General features: G+C 45.3%; 2 protein-coding genes across 21 annotated transcripts in view; both read right to left on the bottom strand.

Annotated features, from left to right (window-relative positions):
* Positions 1-10,003, bottom strand: part of kmt2d (lysine (K)-specific methyltransferase 2D) — a 30,587-nt gene extending 20,584 nt beyond the window's left edge. For 3 of the 20 annotated variants that reach the window (XM_040192858.2, XM_078091761.1, XM_078091798.1), the window contains exons 1-21: positions 9,050-9,721; positions 6,653-6,735; positions 6,357-6,468; positions 6,017-6,219; positions 5,741-5,850; positions 5,492-5,654; positions 4,788-4,959; positions 4,554-4,668; positions 4,204-4,382; positions 3,792-4,093; positions 3,388-3,504; positions 2,489-3,264; positions 2,226-2,348; positions 2,032-2,145; positions 1,813-1,917; positions 1,545-1,726; positions 1,112-1,276; positions 792-901; positions 608-649; positions 326-511; positions 54-224 (exon numbers count right to left, since the gene is read on the bottom strand). In XM_040192858.2, the coding sequence (XP_040048792.2) occupies positions 54-224; positions 326-511; positions 608-649; positions 792-901; positions 1,112-1,276; positions 1,545-1,726; positions 1,813-1,917; positions 2,032-2,145; positions 2,226-2,348; positions 2,489-3,264; positions 3,388-3,504; positions 3,792-4,093; positions 4,204-4,382; positions 4,554-4,668; positions 4,788-4,959; positions 5,492-5,654; positions 5,741-5,850; positions 6,017-6,219; positions 6,357-6,468; positions 6,653-6,701 (3,496 nt within the window). In that variant the 5' untranslated portion in view covers positions 6,702-6,735; positions 9,050-9,721. Of the gene's footprint in view, positions 1-53; positions 225-325; positions 512-607; positions 653-791; positions 902-1,111; positions 1,277-1,544; positions 1,727-1,812; positions 1,918-2,031; positions 2,146-2,225; positions 2,349-2,488; positions 3,265-3,387; positions 3,505-3,791; positions 4,094-4,203; positions 4,383-4,553; positions 4,669-4,787; positions 4,960-5,491; positions 5,655-5,740; positions 5,851-6,016; positions 6,220-6,356; positions 6,469-6,652; positions 6,736-7,212; positions 7,386-7,694; positions 7,953-9,049 lie in introns of those variants that run through there. The other 17 variants (XM_040192855.2, XM_040192860.2, XM_040192859.2 and 14 more) reach the window with 15 other exon arrangements.
* Positions 10,004-12,411: 2,408 nt separating this feature from the next.
* On the bottom strand, positions 12,412-17,405 carry dhh (desert hedgehog signaling molecule). The gene is made up of 4 exons (XM_040192939.2): positions 16,888-17,405; positions 16,192-16,628; positions 13,779-14,040; positions 12,412-13,660 (listed from the first exon to the last, which is right to left on the bottom strand). Exons 2-4 carry the CDS (start codon positions 16,498-16,500, stop codon positions 12,861-12,863), a joined length of 1,371 nt encoding a protein of 456 aa, XP_040048873.1. The 5' UTR covers positions 16,501-16,628; positions 16,888-17,405; the 3' UTR covers positions 12,412-12,860.
* Between the last annotated feature and the right edge of the window lie 1,141 nt (positions 17,406-18,546).

Raw genomic sequence — 18,546 nt, 5'->3', positions numbered from 1 at the left:
TCAACGCTCAAGCAGATGCTACAGGTTGTTTTGTGAAATTCTGGGTAGCCTACCAGGCCTGTAGGGTTTCCGCTTTCTTTTTTTGCTATCATCCATCTCCTCTGATCCTCCTTTGAGGCCCTCGCAGTCAGCCATGCCTTCAGGGCCTCCCTCTGCACCCCCATCTCGGTCAGGGCTCCCAGGGTTCTCCATCTTTGAGTCACATTCCATGGGCTCCCCACAGCCTAGATGTACACATAACATTGAATTTGCAAAAAGTCTTGCAGTAAGAAAAACACATCCCTGCAATTGTTATCACACCCCTGGCTGAGGAGAGTATGCAAACCTTTTCCATCCTCTCCTTCCTCGGCTTCCCTCAGATCCATTCCATCAGGACCTCCGTCACAGCACAGAGTGCCGAGACGGGAGCGACGCTGCCGCCTCTTGTGCAGGGGAGACATGGAGATGCTGCGGAGTAGGGACATACCCGACTCCGTCAGCCACACACCCTCCAACCGGTAGAACTGGGGTTCTGTAAATCAACATTGGCAAATGTGAGTGACTTGTGACGGAGGACCATGCATCATGGCCCTGTGATAAAAAATATGAACAGGCTAAATCCACTGACCTGGCTCTTTGATCTTTATTGAAGCCATAATGGCTGACTCTACTACTGTGAGCAAAGGCAAAAAGCAGGGAGGAAAAGCAAAAGAAAATTGTGTCACGTAAATATGAGAATATCCTGGGTATATTTTTAAGACCATAATCTATAGGGTTCCTTCGGTTATAAAACGCGTTGTTATGGGACTCACCCACGGGTTTCGGAACATATGCGGAGCAGGATGTGCATGCAAAGCCCTCATCAGAAGCCTGTTCCACCTCATCCTCTGTGTACAGGCTCTCACAGACGGCATGGACCCATCTGCACAGACAAACATACATTGATGCAACAGTACTTTTCATAACAAATCCAACCCGCAGATCCCAGATGTTAGGGAATAATTCATGATGTGGAAAAAAAAACGCATAAATAATCCATTCCCCGGTCGTCTTCATTAGCTGCAGCCTCATGAATAGCTCAGTTTATGTCTCTGCTGTGTGCAAGCGTGTAGTTCTAATGAGCAGCACTCACCGATCACAGTACTGACACTGCAGCAGCAGCTCCTCCTCCATGAAGTTCTCTCTGCATACCGGACAAGTGACGAGGCTTGCGCAGGGGCCACAGTGGGTGTAGTTGTTCTGCCACTCACAGTGGAAACCCGGGGAGTTGGAGCCACACTGCACACAGCATACACACCTGCACAGAAGTAGTGAAGCACTGTGTAACAAATATACAGCGAACAAGTGAGATAAGATTAAGACACCGATTTAAAGTGCAGAAGGTCTTTGGTTGCTACAGAAACAAGAAGCCGAGGGACGGGCCTCTGCATTGCTACTGCATCGCTGAGGTATGATTGTTTTTACATAATATGCAAATTTACATGTGTTCATTTCCATTTGAGCCCATTTAAAACTACAGGGCTGAATGAAGCATTGTCCTCCGAGTGGGACTTTTTGTTCTTTACCATTTGCACTTCCAACCACCCTTGGGAACATTGTGCAGGGGAGGGTCCAAGCAGTAGGTGTGATAGCTGACATCACAGTCGTCACACAGCAGCAGACGGGAGGGGTCTGAAGCCTTTCCGCACATCTCGCACACAATACATTCCAAACAGCGCCAGCCCTTTCGAAGCATCGTCTTTGTGATCTGCAGAAAACAATCGGACTTATTCTATCTGGAATTTAAAAAGTAGTGATGAATAGAAAAGATTGAAAGGATAACGTTGTGCTTACTTTGCTGTTCACACAGTAAGGATGGTAGCACTGGGCACACTGAGCACAGGCCAACAACTGCCCCTCTGCACCCTTTCCAAAACTGCCACACACAACACACATGTCCTGAAATAGGAGAGAGAAATACTTATAAAATGGAAAATGGCGTTTGTGTATTTTTTGCAACTGTTTTTGTGCTATAAAATAAACAAATAAACGATGTTGCTCTACAAACTGTACCTGGAGCAGGACAAATTTATCGGTGTTTGAGAAAAGGACAACCGTGTTCTGCATGGTGTCATCTTCTTCCTCGTCCTCCTCCTTACTCAGTCCAGTTTCCGTGGTCATGCTTAGCTGTGAAAAAGGAAATAAACCGTTAGAACTCAGTGCTGACCTGTGCCGTCAAATGACGAAAAGAGTAAAGAACAGCTCACCAAGAACGCATCAATGCACGAGGCCATGGCCTTGAGGCGTGACCTCCCACCACGTCCTCTCCCTCCACCACCACCACCTCCACCTCGGGGCCTGCGCTTCCCAGGAAAACTGTTGCTCCGCCCCTAAAAGCAAAGGAAAAAAACATTTCATGTTCAGTCTTGTTGTGCAAATCTAACACCGAAATCTCAATAATAAAGATTACAGCGGGTCAGGAAGAAAATCAGTCAATAAAACAAGACAAACTTGCAAATGTTAACCTCACCTGTTTCACACGTGAGCGGCCGGGGGACCCTCTGCGTTTCACCTTCTCCCTGTCGCTTCTGAATGGTTCGAAAGGAAGCGAGTCATCAGTCTCGGTGAGTAGATTATCTGCGTGTGAGCGGCCAGCGGGTACGAGCCCAAACTCAATGGAGAGCTGAGGATCTTGCTCTCCTGGAGAGCCCAAAAAGCCACTGCTGCTCTCGTCTCCGTGGCTCATATATGACATATCGTCCAGCAGCAATTCTCTCTTAACTTCTTGCTCCTGCAGTTCCTGCTTTATGTCATCCTCTGCTCTCATATCATCATACTCTTCATCCTCGTCGTCTTCAGAGTGAGGTAGCAACCTCCCACCTCTTTCCATAGAAGAAAGGACCTCTGCGTCCATGGATAAAGAAAGAGGAGATTGGGGGTCCTGGCACGGACTGCTTCCCTGACAGTTATCCATGGGCTCAGTTTTCCCCACAGAGGCAGGAGAAGCAGAGAACTTTGGTGGTTCCTTACTGAAGGGTTCTGTGATCGGTGTCCCACCCGAGTCATCGTTTAATAACTCTGGCGATACGTCTTGTTCCACTGAGGGAGGGGCCTGCAGCTTCTCCACCTCCATACTTTCGGGGCCATGCTGTGACACTGCGGTTGGTTCTACTTTGTCATGGTCGCCCAGCGTCTCTGCTGTGGGGTTGGGGGAAGGGGCTGCTGGGGTCACCTGGCTGACTTCCTCTCCTGCGCGCTCTTCATCAGCAGGAAGACAAGAGGCCCTCTGTTCTTTTGTTGCACAGTCTACATTTGAGATTATGGAATGAGTGGTTACTAGTGTAAACATTAATGAAATATTTCAGACCATATCATTAGTTCAGCACACTATCATACAAATAATAAAAGCACAATGTGTTCATAGTTTACCTGTGGACTCAAGTGGAACAGCGGTTGGCTCAGAAGTTGATATTTCTGTTGCTACCTGCGGCTCGTCCTCCTTAATTTTCTCCCCGTCTGTTGTCTCAACAACTGCAGGCTCCACCCCTAAAGCCAAAAAGTAGTTAACTTTCAGCTATGGATTACTTTTACATGTACGCGCTTTATCAAAAGTGACTCATAATAATTGCATCTAATCATGTGGACCACCAAAAATTGTCTGAATCTTGTCATCAAAATATTTAATCAAAAATTTAATTCAACTGCCATTTTTAAGAAACTAAGAAGAAAAATGTATTTTCTTTCTATTGGTCAAGGTGCAGTCCACAAACAAGCTAGTCCAAATAACTTGTGACTGTCATGTCTCGCAAGCTTTGTCACCACCTTAGACTTACCCAATTCCATGGGTGTCTCTTTGTCAGTTATGGCTTCAGCTTGAACCATCTCTGATGAGTCTTTCTGTCGGGATGTGACCCCTGATAACTCTGTGTGCTCTTCTGTCACCATGTCTGCATCCGTTTGGATTGTCATCTCCACCAAAGTCACATGTCCTTCTGTCTCCTCAGATGCCTCTCTGGTCTGTATCTCTGTTGCGTGTGGTTGAGTGGCAGGCTGCTGCTCGCCCTCCTTGCAAAGCTGGCAGATGCACTTGGCTTCTGAAAGCTCCTCAGGTAGAGCACACTCACTGTGCACCCACCTGAGACAATAAAGAGATGATCAAAAAAGATTTAATGATTATATGACTTACAAGCCCACACATGATCGCTACTATTAAGAAACGCTGGTGCACTTCTGCATCCAACAAACCTGTGGCACACGCTGCAGGACAGCAGAGTGACGGATGGGTCGGCAGCTTTGCTGCACACGCCACACACGGAGCTGCGCTGACGTTGGCAGCCCTCACACACAGCGTAGTTGTCAAACCACTGGGCCAAACCCGGCAGCGCCAGTCCACGGACACCACACTCCATACAGACACGACACCTCTGACAAAAATTTAAAAAATGGGGGTAAAAGATCAGAGAAGCACGTGAAGACATGCTCGCTTTCCTGGTGAATAGTTAAAACTTTTTTTCCAGTTTCTGAACTTCTCTCAGTAGGTTTCTGGCCCATGGGTGTGTGTGTGTGTACCAAAGTAAAAGAGAAATGGGACTTACTCTGCATTTCCACGGGTCCGAGGGAAGAGAATCCATGGCTGGCTGGAGGCAGAAGGTGTGGTAGCCCTTATCGCAGGCATCGCATACCAACATTTTGGAGTCTTCTCCTGGTTGTCTAGGAAATGTAGGAATAAAGAGATTGCTCTTAAAAATGGGATATAACGCTCAAGAAAAAAAAATACAAAACAATCGCCATCAGAGTATTATTATTATAGTCGCTACAGTTTGACTCACCTGCAAGTCTGACACACTTTACACTCTGGGCACTGCCACCCAGCCCTCTGGATGGGAGTAGCACCAATCTCAAGACAGGCCGCATGATAATGTTGGCCACAACCCGTACAGAACAGCAAGTCTGTGAGCTCCCCCGCTGAGTCACACACTGCACACCAAGACTCCTCACCTGCTGTCAAATAATAAAATATATAGACACAGATATGAATATGTTATAATAAATAAAAAAATAAAAGTACACAGTGAATTAATGGATATTAGCAGCATTTTCATATATTCCTTCAATATAAAAGCAGAATGAAAAGAAAAAAAGCGTTTAAGCTAGGCGGCAGGAAATAACTAACGCTTTGTCGTATGTAAAGTATCCGCAAGGGGACAAGACTCTTTGCACCGAAGAATTTATTTGACTTAATAAAAGCCCTATTTACATGTCTATGGATTAAACAAATAAGTGCCATTTGTTTTTAGATGCTTGAGGAAACCGGTTTTAAGAATATAGTTTGCCAGCCAAACCAAATTGTTTACAGGCACTTTAGATTTTCTTTTCTGTTTTGGAAAACACACTTTTTGATTCTTCACAATATATTTTGTTAGTACCCCCTCTGGTAAATAATGCAACAAATAACACGTTGAGAATAAACACCTTTGTTTGTGCTTTCAGCTTGCACTTTTCCAACTTTGAAAAAGATATTTGGTTGTCTTACCTAACTCCTCTGCCTTATCTATGTGCTCTGGACAGAGGAGGACCAACTGCTTCATGGACTGGAAGGACCCGCTGGCTGCCGAGCAGGGGAAGTGGTAGAACCTCGTGCAGGCCTCAGCATGGCATCGAATCGTCGCACCAAGCCTTTTGCAGTAGTCGCAAAGCTGGAACAACGAAGTTTGTTAACAGATGAGATTTGGCAATCCCTATATTCTAAATCAGTACCATCTAAAAAGGACAGTGCACTTACCCGCTGTGTCCCTGAGATAACGGCCTTATCCACGTTCTCCAGCTCCTCATTCTCCATCCGCTTTACACCCTCCGACCACACCGCACACCAGTGGTGAACCGCACAACCCCCTATTTATAAAGAAGAGGAAGCACTTTTCAGTCAAATTCCTAACCAAACACAAATTATCCATCTGTGCGCTGCATGTCTAGTTGGTGGGATTCATTATATAATGTATTATATAATATAATTTATTACACACAAGCTAAAATAATAGCATTATGTCTGGAGTCCAACCTGAGTCGTCAAAGAGTGATGCCACAGAGGGGGAGTTGGAAAATCCAATGGAAGACAGGTCATCATTCCCGGGCTGTGGCAGTGGGGAAGCGGATGGCTTGATGGTGGGCTGCTCAGAAAATGGCCCCAAGTGTCTCAGCTCCCGCTGTCCATGCAGGCTCCTCTCCACACAGTTACAAAGCGCACAGGCTCGAGCGCTCTCTCTGTAGAGGCACAACGGGGTTGTTCAAAACACAAGATTCACTTCTTGCCATCGCCAACAATTAAGAGGTTCTTGGGATATACACCCCAAGAGTGTGGATCATTTCATTTTTGCTTAAATTCAGGATGATTAACTTACACAGGTGTGCTGGATGAGGCTGCATTAGCACTTGACACCTTCTCAGCAGCAAGAAGGGCTTCGGACTCCTCCTCAGAGGAGACAAGCTGCTTTGAAGAAGCATTGTCATCAGCTAGAAAGAAAAAGAAAAACATCACTTTATATAGTGGGAATAAATGGAAGAAAAAGATTTACAGCCAAACAAATTTCTCTTTCAGAGTAAAAGCACATTATTTTATTATTCATTCTATTACTGCTGAATAGAGGATATTCATAACAACATGGGGAACATTTTTGAAAAACAAAACACACATTACCAGTAGGTTCGGAGTCATTTTCTTCGCAGTTGGATTTCTGCTCGTCCATTCCCCGTACTGATTTTGACCTCCTTGACAGAGATCTGAAATTTAGTAAGTAAGTAAAGTCAACTTTTAGTTCATAATCAGAAGAAAAACAGTTTGATGAAACTATTCACGGAACAATGAACAGTTGGCATTATATCCAGTGATCCAAACATCACAAGTGTGAATCAGAATCTATCCGATAAGTAAAAAAGACAGAGATTTAGATTTCTGCCAAGAAACAATTAACAGCTAAATGGTATGTAGTTCCCCATTTACCAAAGTAGCTATCAGAATTTTAGTTACCCAACATAACTTCAACATTATAAAATCAATCCCCAAAGGTCCACATACTAGACACCAGTCTCACTGTCCAACCAACATCACTTTCCACATTAGGACTTCAAACAAACAAGGCGACAAATTAACCATAGCTCGTGAGTTCTCACTTCAAACGGGTTGGGTGTTAATCTGACTATCGTTAGCACTAATGCAATCGAGCTCATGAAAACGGCGCAATCGGAAACCGCTCTTACAATTCGAGTTATCGTTTACCAAGTAATGCATAATCCACATCGGCGAAACAGCAGCGCGAACCAGCACTAAATGATGAAACTAAAATGGTGTTTTCCCAAATAAAACAACCATAAATCGGTATACACAAAGAAAACACAACTTCCGTGTGTTGAACTTCCTGTTGCAGCACAGCTCGTTTCGTGCAGAACCTTTGTCGCAAGCAGCATAGTTCCGCTGCCGGATTCACGCCATTAGGAAAGATAACGTAATCAGAAAACCAACCGTTAAAAAGCTTTCACCATACATGTTATTAACGCAAATAATAACAGGACTCCATGGCATGTGTTCCAACTTGTGTGTGCGGTTTACACGAGACACTAAAAGAACAGAGATCGGCTCGTATCCCCCGTGTTATGTTCCACTTACATCGCAGCCTCAACGGGCTTTTTTAAATATGTACATCATCGTCATTCTCCAAACGTTAGAAAACCGAACGACAAACCTCCGCGAGTGGACGCTGCCCCGTTATGTTCTGATCCAAAGGGCTCAAAAGACAATACGCGTGACGGTGGATTTGACATATAGATCCAGCTTAGTGTCTCGCGGCGTTTCGTCAGTTGCAAAACAAAACGCGGGGCCGTCGCTCCGCATCCTGCGCGCCGTCGACATCAAACATTCCGAAACCTTTTTACTATTCATTTGCACCCAACAACAGTTGAAACAAGATCCCTGTCCGACAACGAGCGCACTTTTTGTTTTTAACCGCGGGAGCAGAACTAATTTAACAAAAACAACCACAAAAGAAGAAGAATCCCAGCGCCATTCACCCCAACGTCAAACAGATTACAACGTGCGCATCTTTGTTTGAACCATTTAGTGCTTAGAACGCCGGTCGAGGAAGTGCTCCACAGCCCCAACTCCGAAAATGAAAACGAATCGTGCCTTCGCTGCTACCTCACACGATATATCGCACCAAGCTGAAACTTTTTATAACAAATGGCACCAGCGTTGTTAGATGCAGAAAGCAACTGAGCTCATGGACAAAAATAATGTTTCTACGATGCGTGTGAACTAAATCCCCGTGAGGAACGCATTCGGTGGCAGCAATACCGGACACGTAATGTTTCCTCGACAACAAACTTGACGTCAAATCCAAGTCGTACAAAACCGAACTGATAATGTTCACGCAGAATGGCGATGCTCGGGGGGAAAGTGGTGACATGATGGGTAGCGTGAAGTTACAGTGTTAACATCCTGCTAGCGAAATTTACGTTAAAAGTGTCAACGCTACGAATGAACTTTCGCGGTGGACGTTTGGTTATTATGTGGTAATATCCGTTTAATAGCAGAGATGGTTTGTTGCAGTGCCCCGATAGAAGCAAATTAGATTTTATAGTTGAATAAATGCGAAGCTAAGCACTATTCCTCAATGTAAACACCGACTTCAAAGGGGGGTTTTGTCCAGCAAATAGCCTAGTCCGTGTCAGTGGCGACCGGTTGAAATGGAAAAGCTCAAAACTACCAATGGTGACGTAGCAACAAAGTGTCCCGAAGAGGCCAAACTGCGAGAAATACACAAAGCTTCGTGCGCAGGCACGCGCACTTTTAAAACGTCGACCGACTACTACATAGACCATACCTTGAGCACAACCAACGTGAACTATAGTTCAAGCTAAAGTTGGCTGCCAGGTAACATAGCTAGCTCCCCAGCAAATAGACATCCCCATCTGGTCAAAGCTAACGGCTAGCTAAATGTTACCGACAGCAGAGCTAACACCGGTCTAAGGTCAGGGTTGGTGCGCCTTTAGGTCCGTCTGTTGTAAGAAGTTGAAATAGACAATAATAAAAACAGCTCACCTCAAAAAAACAATATCGTCTCCTCGTACATCAGAGCAATCCAAACAGCCACACAGCTTCCCAAAAGGCTGATGGTCCCTTCATTTTAAGTACCGGACTGTCGCTGCGGCTAGCCGGCTGGAGGGAGAGTGGGGGAAGTGCACCTCGGTGGAAGGCAGGCAGTGCGGTGATGCTAGCTAGCTCCTTGACTAGATGGGCACTGCTATGGTTAGCTAGCTAACCAGCGATTTGAGCTTTGTATCGAGTGGTCGTCTACTGCCGGGGGACTAGTAAGCACCGATACGTGTCTTCAACCGGTCGCAACGACGGCTTCTCCGCTTCAGGCTGTGAATCCAGAAACTACCCCCAGCTAACTGGCTCCTTGCTTGTGGGTTTAGCTCGAAGGCTAACAACCTATCAGCAGCTAGCCTCCGCTCCGTACTGGAATCTCTCTAGCGAGGTCGTTAAAGCGGCAGCAAGTTTGCACAGTGCATCCGGAGATTACAGCCACAAACTTTGTTGACGCGACAGCTTTACTTTTAGTTTCAGTCCACTGCGAAAGACGAATCGGCTAAATATGCAGCTTAACTTTGCATGGACACCCTTGTATGGGTCACTAGCATCGCTTCAATTCTCTAAACTGCGTTGCGTCTGCACACGGCTGTTCCACCGAGTGGCTAGCTGCTGCTAGCTAGCTGCGCTAGCTAATAACAGCTACGTCAAAAATGTATTCATGCGAGAAAAAAACATCAACAAAATGTACACCAGTAAAAACGTGCAGAAGATGTGTTGTAGCCACGTTCAACGATGTGCTAAGCCAATCATTTTTGCACACAGAACAGTTGTGCTCCGAGCACTGAACTATGGTGTAATTTATATTAAATATTAGGTCATTTTGGGATCCGGGGAAGCCATTTTTCATTAGAGTGTTATGGTTGTAGAACTAAAGCGATTTTGACACGCTCACAGATGAATGCATTTGTTGTTGTTTCTTTTATCAGCCACGATTTAAAAGTTTTTGTTTCGTGTATTTTTTTTTCTTACCATCAATTTATTTTCCGTAATACATGTCAGTGCATTTCCTTTTGGTTTCTAATCTATTCTGCCTCTGATACTGTCCTCTCCTCCTGCTGCTATACAGTTCCGTTATGCGTTGCGCCGGAAGAGCAGGCTAATCAATTACGTTTTAGCAGGTTATGACCTCCATAAACCAGATCACCTGCGTGTCATGCTGAACCCTGGCGATATGTGGCCACATCATCGTATTAACCACGTTAATGTGCTACCATCCATCCCATGATTAATCAGTTCACATGAATACCATGAATCAGTGTCGGACAAATGAGTGGTAATGCTGTGGATGTAATAAATTGGGTACGATGGACATTCATAATATATATGCGTATTGGAGATACATGCTGAACATGTTTTATTCATTATCTGTGTCTGTGAGCTGCTACAACACCTCACATTTTCCATTCAGGGATCAATAAAGGAATATCATCATATCACATACAATTGGGGGTGGAAATTAAAGGGGCTTTATTCATCCTTATGTTGTGAGAAAGTCCTACTGGCATGAGGCACAAAACCTCTTAAATCAAATCACCAAACCTCCCCATGCCGTCCTGTCGTGCACCACACAGTGAAGAAAAAGCCTGAGGCAATACATGTAAAACCTGGATTTCATCGCATGTGAGCTTGCAAAAACTGAAGTTGGGTAATAAGTGTGTCCCATCGTGCCACGGCTACAGGTTTAATCTACATCAGTTGTGTATCTCCTGTCATGCCCGAGAGCAAGAACTGTAAATAGGAAGTGGCGTCGTTGGGCTATAACTCAACACTTTTTAACTGTTTCAAAGGTGATCACGCAAGAATACCTGACAATATATTATCTGCTATTTAAGTGGTGAGAAAGCATCTACAGCGTACCCTGCACTGTGAAATATCTCATAATGCAAATGTGCAGAGCAATCAGGAGGCCTAGGAGCTCACGTGAGACCACTTTTGAGAAAAATGTTCCAACAATTTATTCAGCAGGATGAATATAGTCTGGTATTTTAAACCTCCATGCAACTAAATAAAGAATTGCCTTGATTTACACACACATGACCAATAATACCTTTGGAAGTTATCATACGCTTTGAGCAGACAAAGCTTTAAAAAGCAGACAGCAGTTTCAAAAGGGACCAGATATGACAACAATATGCTTTCTAAAGGCGATGTATTTAAAATCATCGCTTCTGGTAGTATTCAGTATTCATTTTATAACGGCTCTCGGTACCTGAATGTAGTGCATGCAGGTTTTCAATTTGAAAATAGGTTATTACTGGTCCCACTGACAGGATTAGTTAACTCCCCATTCAGCTTTAGCAAGATTGGATTAGATTTTGGGGGGCTGAGACAGGGTTGAAGACAGTGACTGATTGGCTGATGGCTGTAAATAGAGGATGGTATTAGGACAAAGAGCTTTTCCTATTGGCCAGACAGCGTCATCAGTGCTCTCCCATCTGCCTCCTGTATTGCAAGGATAATCCCCTAGAATACCTCCACAGATGTTACAAGAGAATACAGTTGTATTGCAATTTTGTACAGTTAAATGCCTAACAGATAACAGAGAAATACTTTGGGCTACTTTTGCAGTTTGCTCTCTGAATATTTTGTCTGCTTTGTGTTTAGTAGTCCAGTCAAACATGTGCTACACTGTGATTAAAATACACATATCAAAAGCAAAGGTTTGTTGAATTACAGTTTATCTTATATAGTGTAGTTATTATACAAGAGTGTTTAAGAAAACTTATGAAATAAAATAAACAGGGGTAATATCGGTTTCTCCACAAGAGGGCGTATATGTAACCTTGTGATACCAGTCACGAATACGCACACATTCTGAACCTTTGAAAAGTAGGTTTAAGTGACAGAATAATATAACTAAATGTTGTAACAGCAAAAGTGCATTTTTGTAAGAGAAGACCAGTAGACTTGTTGCAACAAAACAGAATTTTCTTCCTTAGCGATTAACTGTATTACTCCATCAAAAATAGTACTTGTGAACCAAATGAATCAGCAGTTACTAATACAACTTTATCCTTTAAGACTGTAAGATACCGGATATCTCCCCTGAAGTAGCTATGTGATGAAGTCTGTGATGTTGACCCAGTGGTGGCTAAGTGTGTGGAATATTAAGTATATCTGGGCTTTTCATTAACCAGCCTTCTTCAGCCTTCTGGAATAAATCTCCACAGAGCTCTTGAACACTGTAACATACATGATACTCGACTACGACCCCAGAAAGGAGCTTTCGGCACATGACTCAGCTGTTTCACACTCCTGCTAAATAAGCAAAAGAAAAACCAGCTTCGCTGACTCAATTTACTCCCGTGTTGCTTATTAAAATGACATTTTTATTGGTTCTACAACATGTTAGATCATACAATACATGTGGTGAAATTATTATGAAGGAATGAAGCATTTATATATTATGATTCAAAGAGTACAAAAATAAAGATTCTATTTTGGGAAAATGAATTAATATCCCATTCAAATAATATATGTGTATATATGTATGTATGACTGAAATAATTAAAAGAAGTAACTTGATGTACAAATAGAATATGATAGTCATTTTGGACTGACATATTTTTACACTAACCAGCACAGAAAAATTGTCTCATCCAAGTAAATCAAATATCCCTTATCATTATAATGCAGACAATAGTGGAAAAGGGAAAGCGAGTCATTCCAGTGTTTTTAATTTATTACAGACAAGAAAGTGTTAGGGTAAATCTTTTAAAGCTGTACACAGTGACACAGTGTGAATAGTTTCAGGCTTTTACGGGTAAAATGAGTTGGAGTCTAAAAATGTCCATCTCAAACTGTACAGTAGTTCTGCATACCAATGCACATCTGATGTCTGCGTCCCTCTCGTTTCCATCCTCGGAGCTTCACTCGGATGGCCTCGCGTCTCCAGAGTGCTGTTATTTGCACAAACACCTGCTGTGTCCTTTACGGCCAAAGCGCTGCGATGAGTCTCGAGGCGAGCGGTTTCACTGTCTGTCGTCAGCGGTTCATGTCTCGTCTCCTCCCAAAGTAGGTGGTTAAATGAGGAGAGGAGTCGCACAGGTCCGAATGCCCAGTGTGCAAGTCTGTGGTCGTCCATCAGAGCGTAGCAGGACGCCAGCACTCCTTCAACGAACACGGATCCGGCTTCGGTCAAGGGAGCGTAAACTCCCACACTCTCCTCTTCTGAAACTGAGATGATTCGAGATGGACGTACTTGAGCCTCTGCTGTATGGATGAGGACACAGTCCCCGGTTTTGGCCCTGCTAGCAAACTGAGCCTCGTACTCACTGCTGTCGAGTCTGCAATGTGAGGATAAAAAGACCAGGTGATGTGGTGTGAGGGCCAATCGATGGCCGTCTTCTGTCTCCAGAGAAAGAAAAGTAGACCAGCTTTCGTGGTCCTGGTGCAGAAACAAGAGTACTTGGCTCAACACGACTTGGCCTGTCCCAGACAGGGCCATGACTCTGTCCCCGGCGGCCAGGGACGACAGGCTCTTCTGCACCCCTCCGGCAACCGTCACCCGGGCCCAGCCTGGGAAACAGCCGCCTTTTTCCACTGCAACAGAGTGATCTGCAGGAAGCAGAAAAGCCGCAATGAGTAAACGCAGATTGATTTGGGTTTCTCTTCTTTTTACGGCCTGAAATCATCTCAGTTGCCTACATGATCTCCGCCCTTAAAAAAAACTTACCAGCTTTCACCGAGCAGTGGATGTGATATTTGGACTCGTAGTGGACCCAGTCGAAGCCGGCCTCCACAGCCAGCTGGGCCAGGAGGCCATACTTCTCCGTTTCCCTGTCGTCGGTGGTTATGTCTACGGCCCGGCCTTCGTAGTGCAGAGAGCCGGGAGGGTGGTGACCGTCCTCATCCCAGGCCTCTGTCACACGCAGGTGCACCCCCGGCCACTGGTTCATCACTGCAATCGCCAACCTGTTCAAACAGTCCTTACAGCGCTGAGGACAAAGAGACACAGAAGAAAGGTGTTCAGTTCTAAGCAGTATTAAATGAACAGTCGACACCCTCTTCTCATAGATATATAATAATATATAACAGGAAATTGCAGTTAAAAAATGCCCACAATGAGTTAGAGCTTATTTAGAAACTGTGTAGGAAGTTGGAAACTGAGATTTTTCATCACCAAGTGATTAAAAAAGAATAACTTATAATCATTTTGGCCACAATATGTTTTTTTTTTTCTTGTTCTCATTTATCTTTTAAAATACTTTGAACGTTTCAGAAAAAATGATTTCCTTCAAAACTAGTCTATCTATCTATCTAACACTGAAAATAGAAGGAACGTCAGAAGTGCCCAGGAGGCTCCGTGGGCCAGTTACCAGTTCCACTCTTCTCCAGCTACCAGCCCGCATGTGGCGCTTGAACTGGCAACCCTCCAGGTCCCAAGTGAACTACCACCTCAGTCATTCATTAATAAATCGGATGCCACTGCGTATTCGTGTACGAGTGGGCCTGCTGCAGTACACCTCAGTGCACGGAAGTGTTAATAAGTGTAAGAATTATTCTAGTATTTCAACGTGTCAGGCTCTCAGGTTGTGATTGTTTGTCTGCTGGCATCATCGCACAATTCCTCCTCTTCTCTGCTAAAGGCCATATCAACCTTGCTCCAACAATCAGAGCACAAGAACAGAGCTACTGTAGCCAGTTCGCCGCATTCCTCGGCCTTTTCGAAAACATGACAGAATAATCAAGGCCATTCTCTGCCTCTTCCATTTCCGTTTTTTTCCGGTTTCACCCAAGACATTTGATCAGAATTTCAGAAGATCAGAAATGTGCACAGTGACTCTTAACACCCCCGTGGGTCCACGATGTTACAGTGAAGCATTGTCACGGCCTTGTGAAATGACAATGTCAGCGAACAAGATGATACATTTCATCTCCTGGACAGTTTCTCTGATGGAATAACGCTCTTGTTGCTACTGGGCATAAAAAGAGGAATGCTAAAGAAAGCGACCAGAGTGTGAGCGGGAGAGATGGAGTGAGAAAGAGCTGGGTGAAAAGAAAGCAGTGTAGCGGAGGGCCTAGGTTGGGAGGAAAGAGAGAGGCCAGAGGGCAAGAATGTATGGGCATGGACTTGGGAATGTGACAGCAAGAGTGAGAAAGCGAGAAGGACAGAAAACAAACGTGTTACATTTTTTTTCTTCCCGCGATGCCATTGAAGAGAGGCGTTTCATTGTCAGAACTACAATAGTCGCTTTTCCGACGGTGGCATTACTTCAGCATGCGAGAATTTAGTATAGGCGACCCCTCCGAGTCTCCGAATGACGCATAAAGAGCGTCTTTCACATCTGGGCAAAAGAGGGGCACTTACACACATTCAAGCTGGGCATACATATACGGATAGCGCAGATTTCTATCGCGGACCAATCACTCGGGGAGGGAACACAGATTTCTATCCTAAACAATCACAGAAAGCTGAAGCATGCAGCGCAGGGCGAAATCGGACGGTCAGGACTTCACTGACTGCAGTGCATTCAAAAAGCCCCCAGAGCCAAAATGCTCTGGGCCATCGGTTGTCTTTTCTGGGCATGAGATTTGAATGTGGGTACCTATCCCCAGTAAACACAAAGGAGTTTAAGATTAAGTGCCACTGAGAGTCCGTCGTGGTTTGATTTCCAATAACAAACTTTGGTTAAAGATTAAAAGGAAATGTTCCTGAAGGGAAAGGCAGGCTCTTAAAGTCTAGTGTTGAATTACATCCTGATCTTCTTATCTGAAGAAAACTGGAGGGGAAGTTTGTTTAAAACCTACAAACTCTGTGTTGAACAGTCGTTTGAGTGTTAAGGGCCTGGCAAGGGAAGGTAAGGCAAACAAGGAATGAGGTTATATGATTTGACCTGAAGGTGCCACGCTGGGTAGCAGGGCATAAGCAGTAAACCGATACCTGTCCCTTCATGGTAATGTGGTTAATCAATTATCCAGCAGAGGGGTTGGCTGGAAAGGGTTCAAGAGACCCCACAGAGAGCATCACTTTCAGTTTGCTCACCTGGTAGGATGGTGGCAATAAGTGATGTATCACCCCAAAGTCTACAACATCCTTATAACCTGAGGCGATGGAACCGCGTTAAACCACAACACGCCAGCCTCACCTTGGTCATGAAGCGGTCCGCGTTGGTGTTCTCCTCGTCCTTGAAGACAATGTCGGTGTTGTAGTTGCACACCAGTTCGTTGAAGCGCTCGGAGTTGCGCGTGATCTTGCCCTCGGCTCTCCCGCTCGCCCCGAGGTTGTTTTCTGAGAAGTTGGGGAAAAACTGCTTGTAGTGCATGGCAGTGAGTCTCCTGGTTCTGGAGCGGATGCCGTAGCCGGGGCCCGGTCCGCATCCCTGAACCAACCACACGCAGGTCCACACGGCGAGCAGGCCGACCTGTGCCAGACGGGCCCACAGGGACTGCTTCATTGGGGAGGGCTGGGGCTCCCAGGAGTCAGTGACTCGCCGTGCCTACAGTGGTTCCCCAGATCCAGGTGTGGAGCAGCATGTGAATGAAGGCCGAGTCTGGGTCCATTCCAAATCAGGTGTTATTAGAGCTGATGAGGAATAAAAAAAGAGAAATTAAGAATATTCCCTTGTGATAAGTAAAGTACAAATAGGTTCAAATCAGTTGTTTTGACCTTGGTTTTGCACTTTCTTTATGATGAACCAAATGAATGATATAAAGTTTCTATGACACCAGGCAATTCAAATAAATGACAAACTAGGTCGATTTCTACATCTATGGGTTTCGTTGATCCCCCGGCACAGGTGTTTCTTTTTTGGAGGGGGGGGCACAAGGTTCTCGTCACTTACCGCGAATCCTTCGACGAGACGAGACGCGCACTAAAAGGAACCCCCTCCGCGGCTCCCGGTGCCTCCTATGGACGCCTCCGTGGAACCGTCATCCTCCTGGCCCCTCATCCAGAAATGCGGCCCCTTGAGATTTCCTTCCTCCTTCCCTCCTTCGTCCACCGTCTTCGGGCGCGTCTCGGAGCTCCTGGCCACCTTGCACCAGCCATTGGGTCTTATTAGAGTCCGGAGGAGATCGCCCTCCCTTCCTCTGCGCGCTCCCACCGCGACAGCACACGCCTCCAATTCAAGCTTTACAAAGGACGCACGATTACCCCCCCCCCCCCCCCTCACCTCGCCCACCCCCACACCACTAATTATTTAAGGTTAGTTTAAGAGCATTTGAGACGTTTCCGTATGTGCTACTGAACAAAAGCGCACCAAAGACCTGGCTGCATTATGCGTCATAGAAGATGCGGTGTATTTACAGTAAAAGTCAGTTGGAATAACAACAAGCCCCCGTCAGCTCATCCCGGCCACCAGGAGCGGACAGTTCAGCTGATGTTATTAATAGACGCAGTTGAAGGTGAGGGTCTATGAGGGAACACACGTGTCCAGCCTTGACGCCCCCTGACTCAGACTTACAGTGCGGTCTTCCTGTGTTTGGGGAGCCAGCCTGACCCCCCCTTTGCACCCAAGACCTCTCCACTGGAAACACCCGCCGGCCACATCAACATATTATTTTTATCCATCTCAGAACAATGGCTGGGAGTCATAAAAAATATGTCAGATCATTTCCAAAGAGGGGGCAGAAAAGAAAGGCATCCTTGTGTCTCCGGGTTCTGACATGTGTAATCACACACGGAAGCTCAAATTAACGGCGGATTCCAAAGGTCGGAGTGCGTCCCCATCCTATCTGCAGCTTCCTGGAACGCTTAAGGACTTCATAATTTGTGGTCAGTTTCTTGACAGTGGCTTTGTTTTTTAAAGAATATTTGGCCCAGTGACAACAGAGCTGCTAGGTACACTGTCTGGGTGTTTTCATGCCTATTCTCTTGCATATCTCGGTTTGATGCGATTGCGCTCTAAACATGCTTCAATGGTAAATCATTACTCCAATATTCAACATTTCATTCGGTGAAATTCCCATTCTGTGCCTGAACTAAAACCGCACTTACAATTAGCTGTTGTGTGATGAAGAAGCATATGTCACTGAGCACCAGTGACCATGGAAAGGCATCCTTCTTTGGTACGTTTCCAGAAGATCCCAGGATGTTATAGGGAGGGGTGGCAAGGCAAAGCAGCATCTTCCTGTCCTTATGGTAAACATGGAAGAAGGCTCAAGTCTGGCCCAGGCCGAACAGATGAGAGATATCAGCCTTCATGACAAATGCAGGGAATGACTCGATCGAAGAAACGAAAACAAAGCTACAAACACTTTCACATATACACAATTAACCACACAGACGTTTCTCTTCAAAGCCGCGGCGGAGGCGAGATTTCCATCTGACATGAAAGGCAAAGGAAGGAAGCAAACATCTGCAGTTCGGAGATGGAAATAAAGTCATTCTTATTAGCTTGTATTTTGGTACCCCCATCCTCCGTCCTCCCCCTGCCTCCTTCTGGCTCTTAGCATTTCACTCCCCCATTTCAGGATGGGAGTACATCGCCGGGTGAATGGTT

The sequence above is a fragment of the Gasterosteus aculeatus genome, chromosome 2 (genome assembly GCF_964276395.1).
Source record: "Gasterosteus aculeatus chromosome 2, fGasAcu3.hap1.1, whole genome shotgun sequence".
In the NCBI taxonomy this organism is placed as follows: Eukaryota; Metazoa; Chordata; class Actinopteri; order Perciformes; family Gasterosteidae; genus Gasterosteus; species Gasterosteus aculeatus.
The sequence above is the reverse complement of the archived record's forward strand: the minus strand, read 5'-3'. Positions and strand labels throughout refer to the sequence as shown.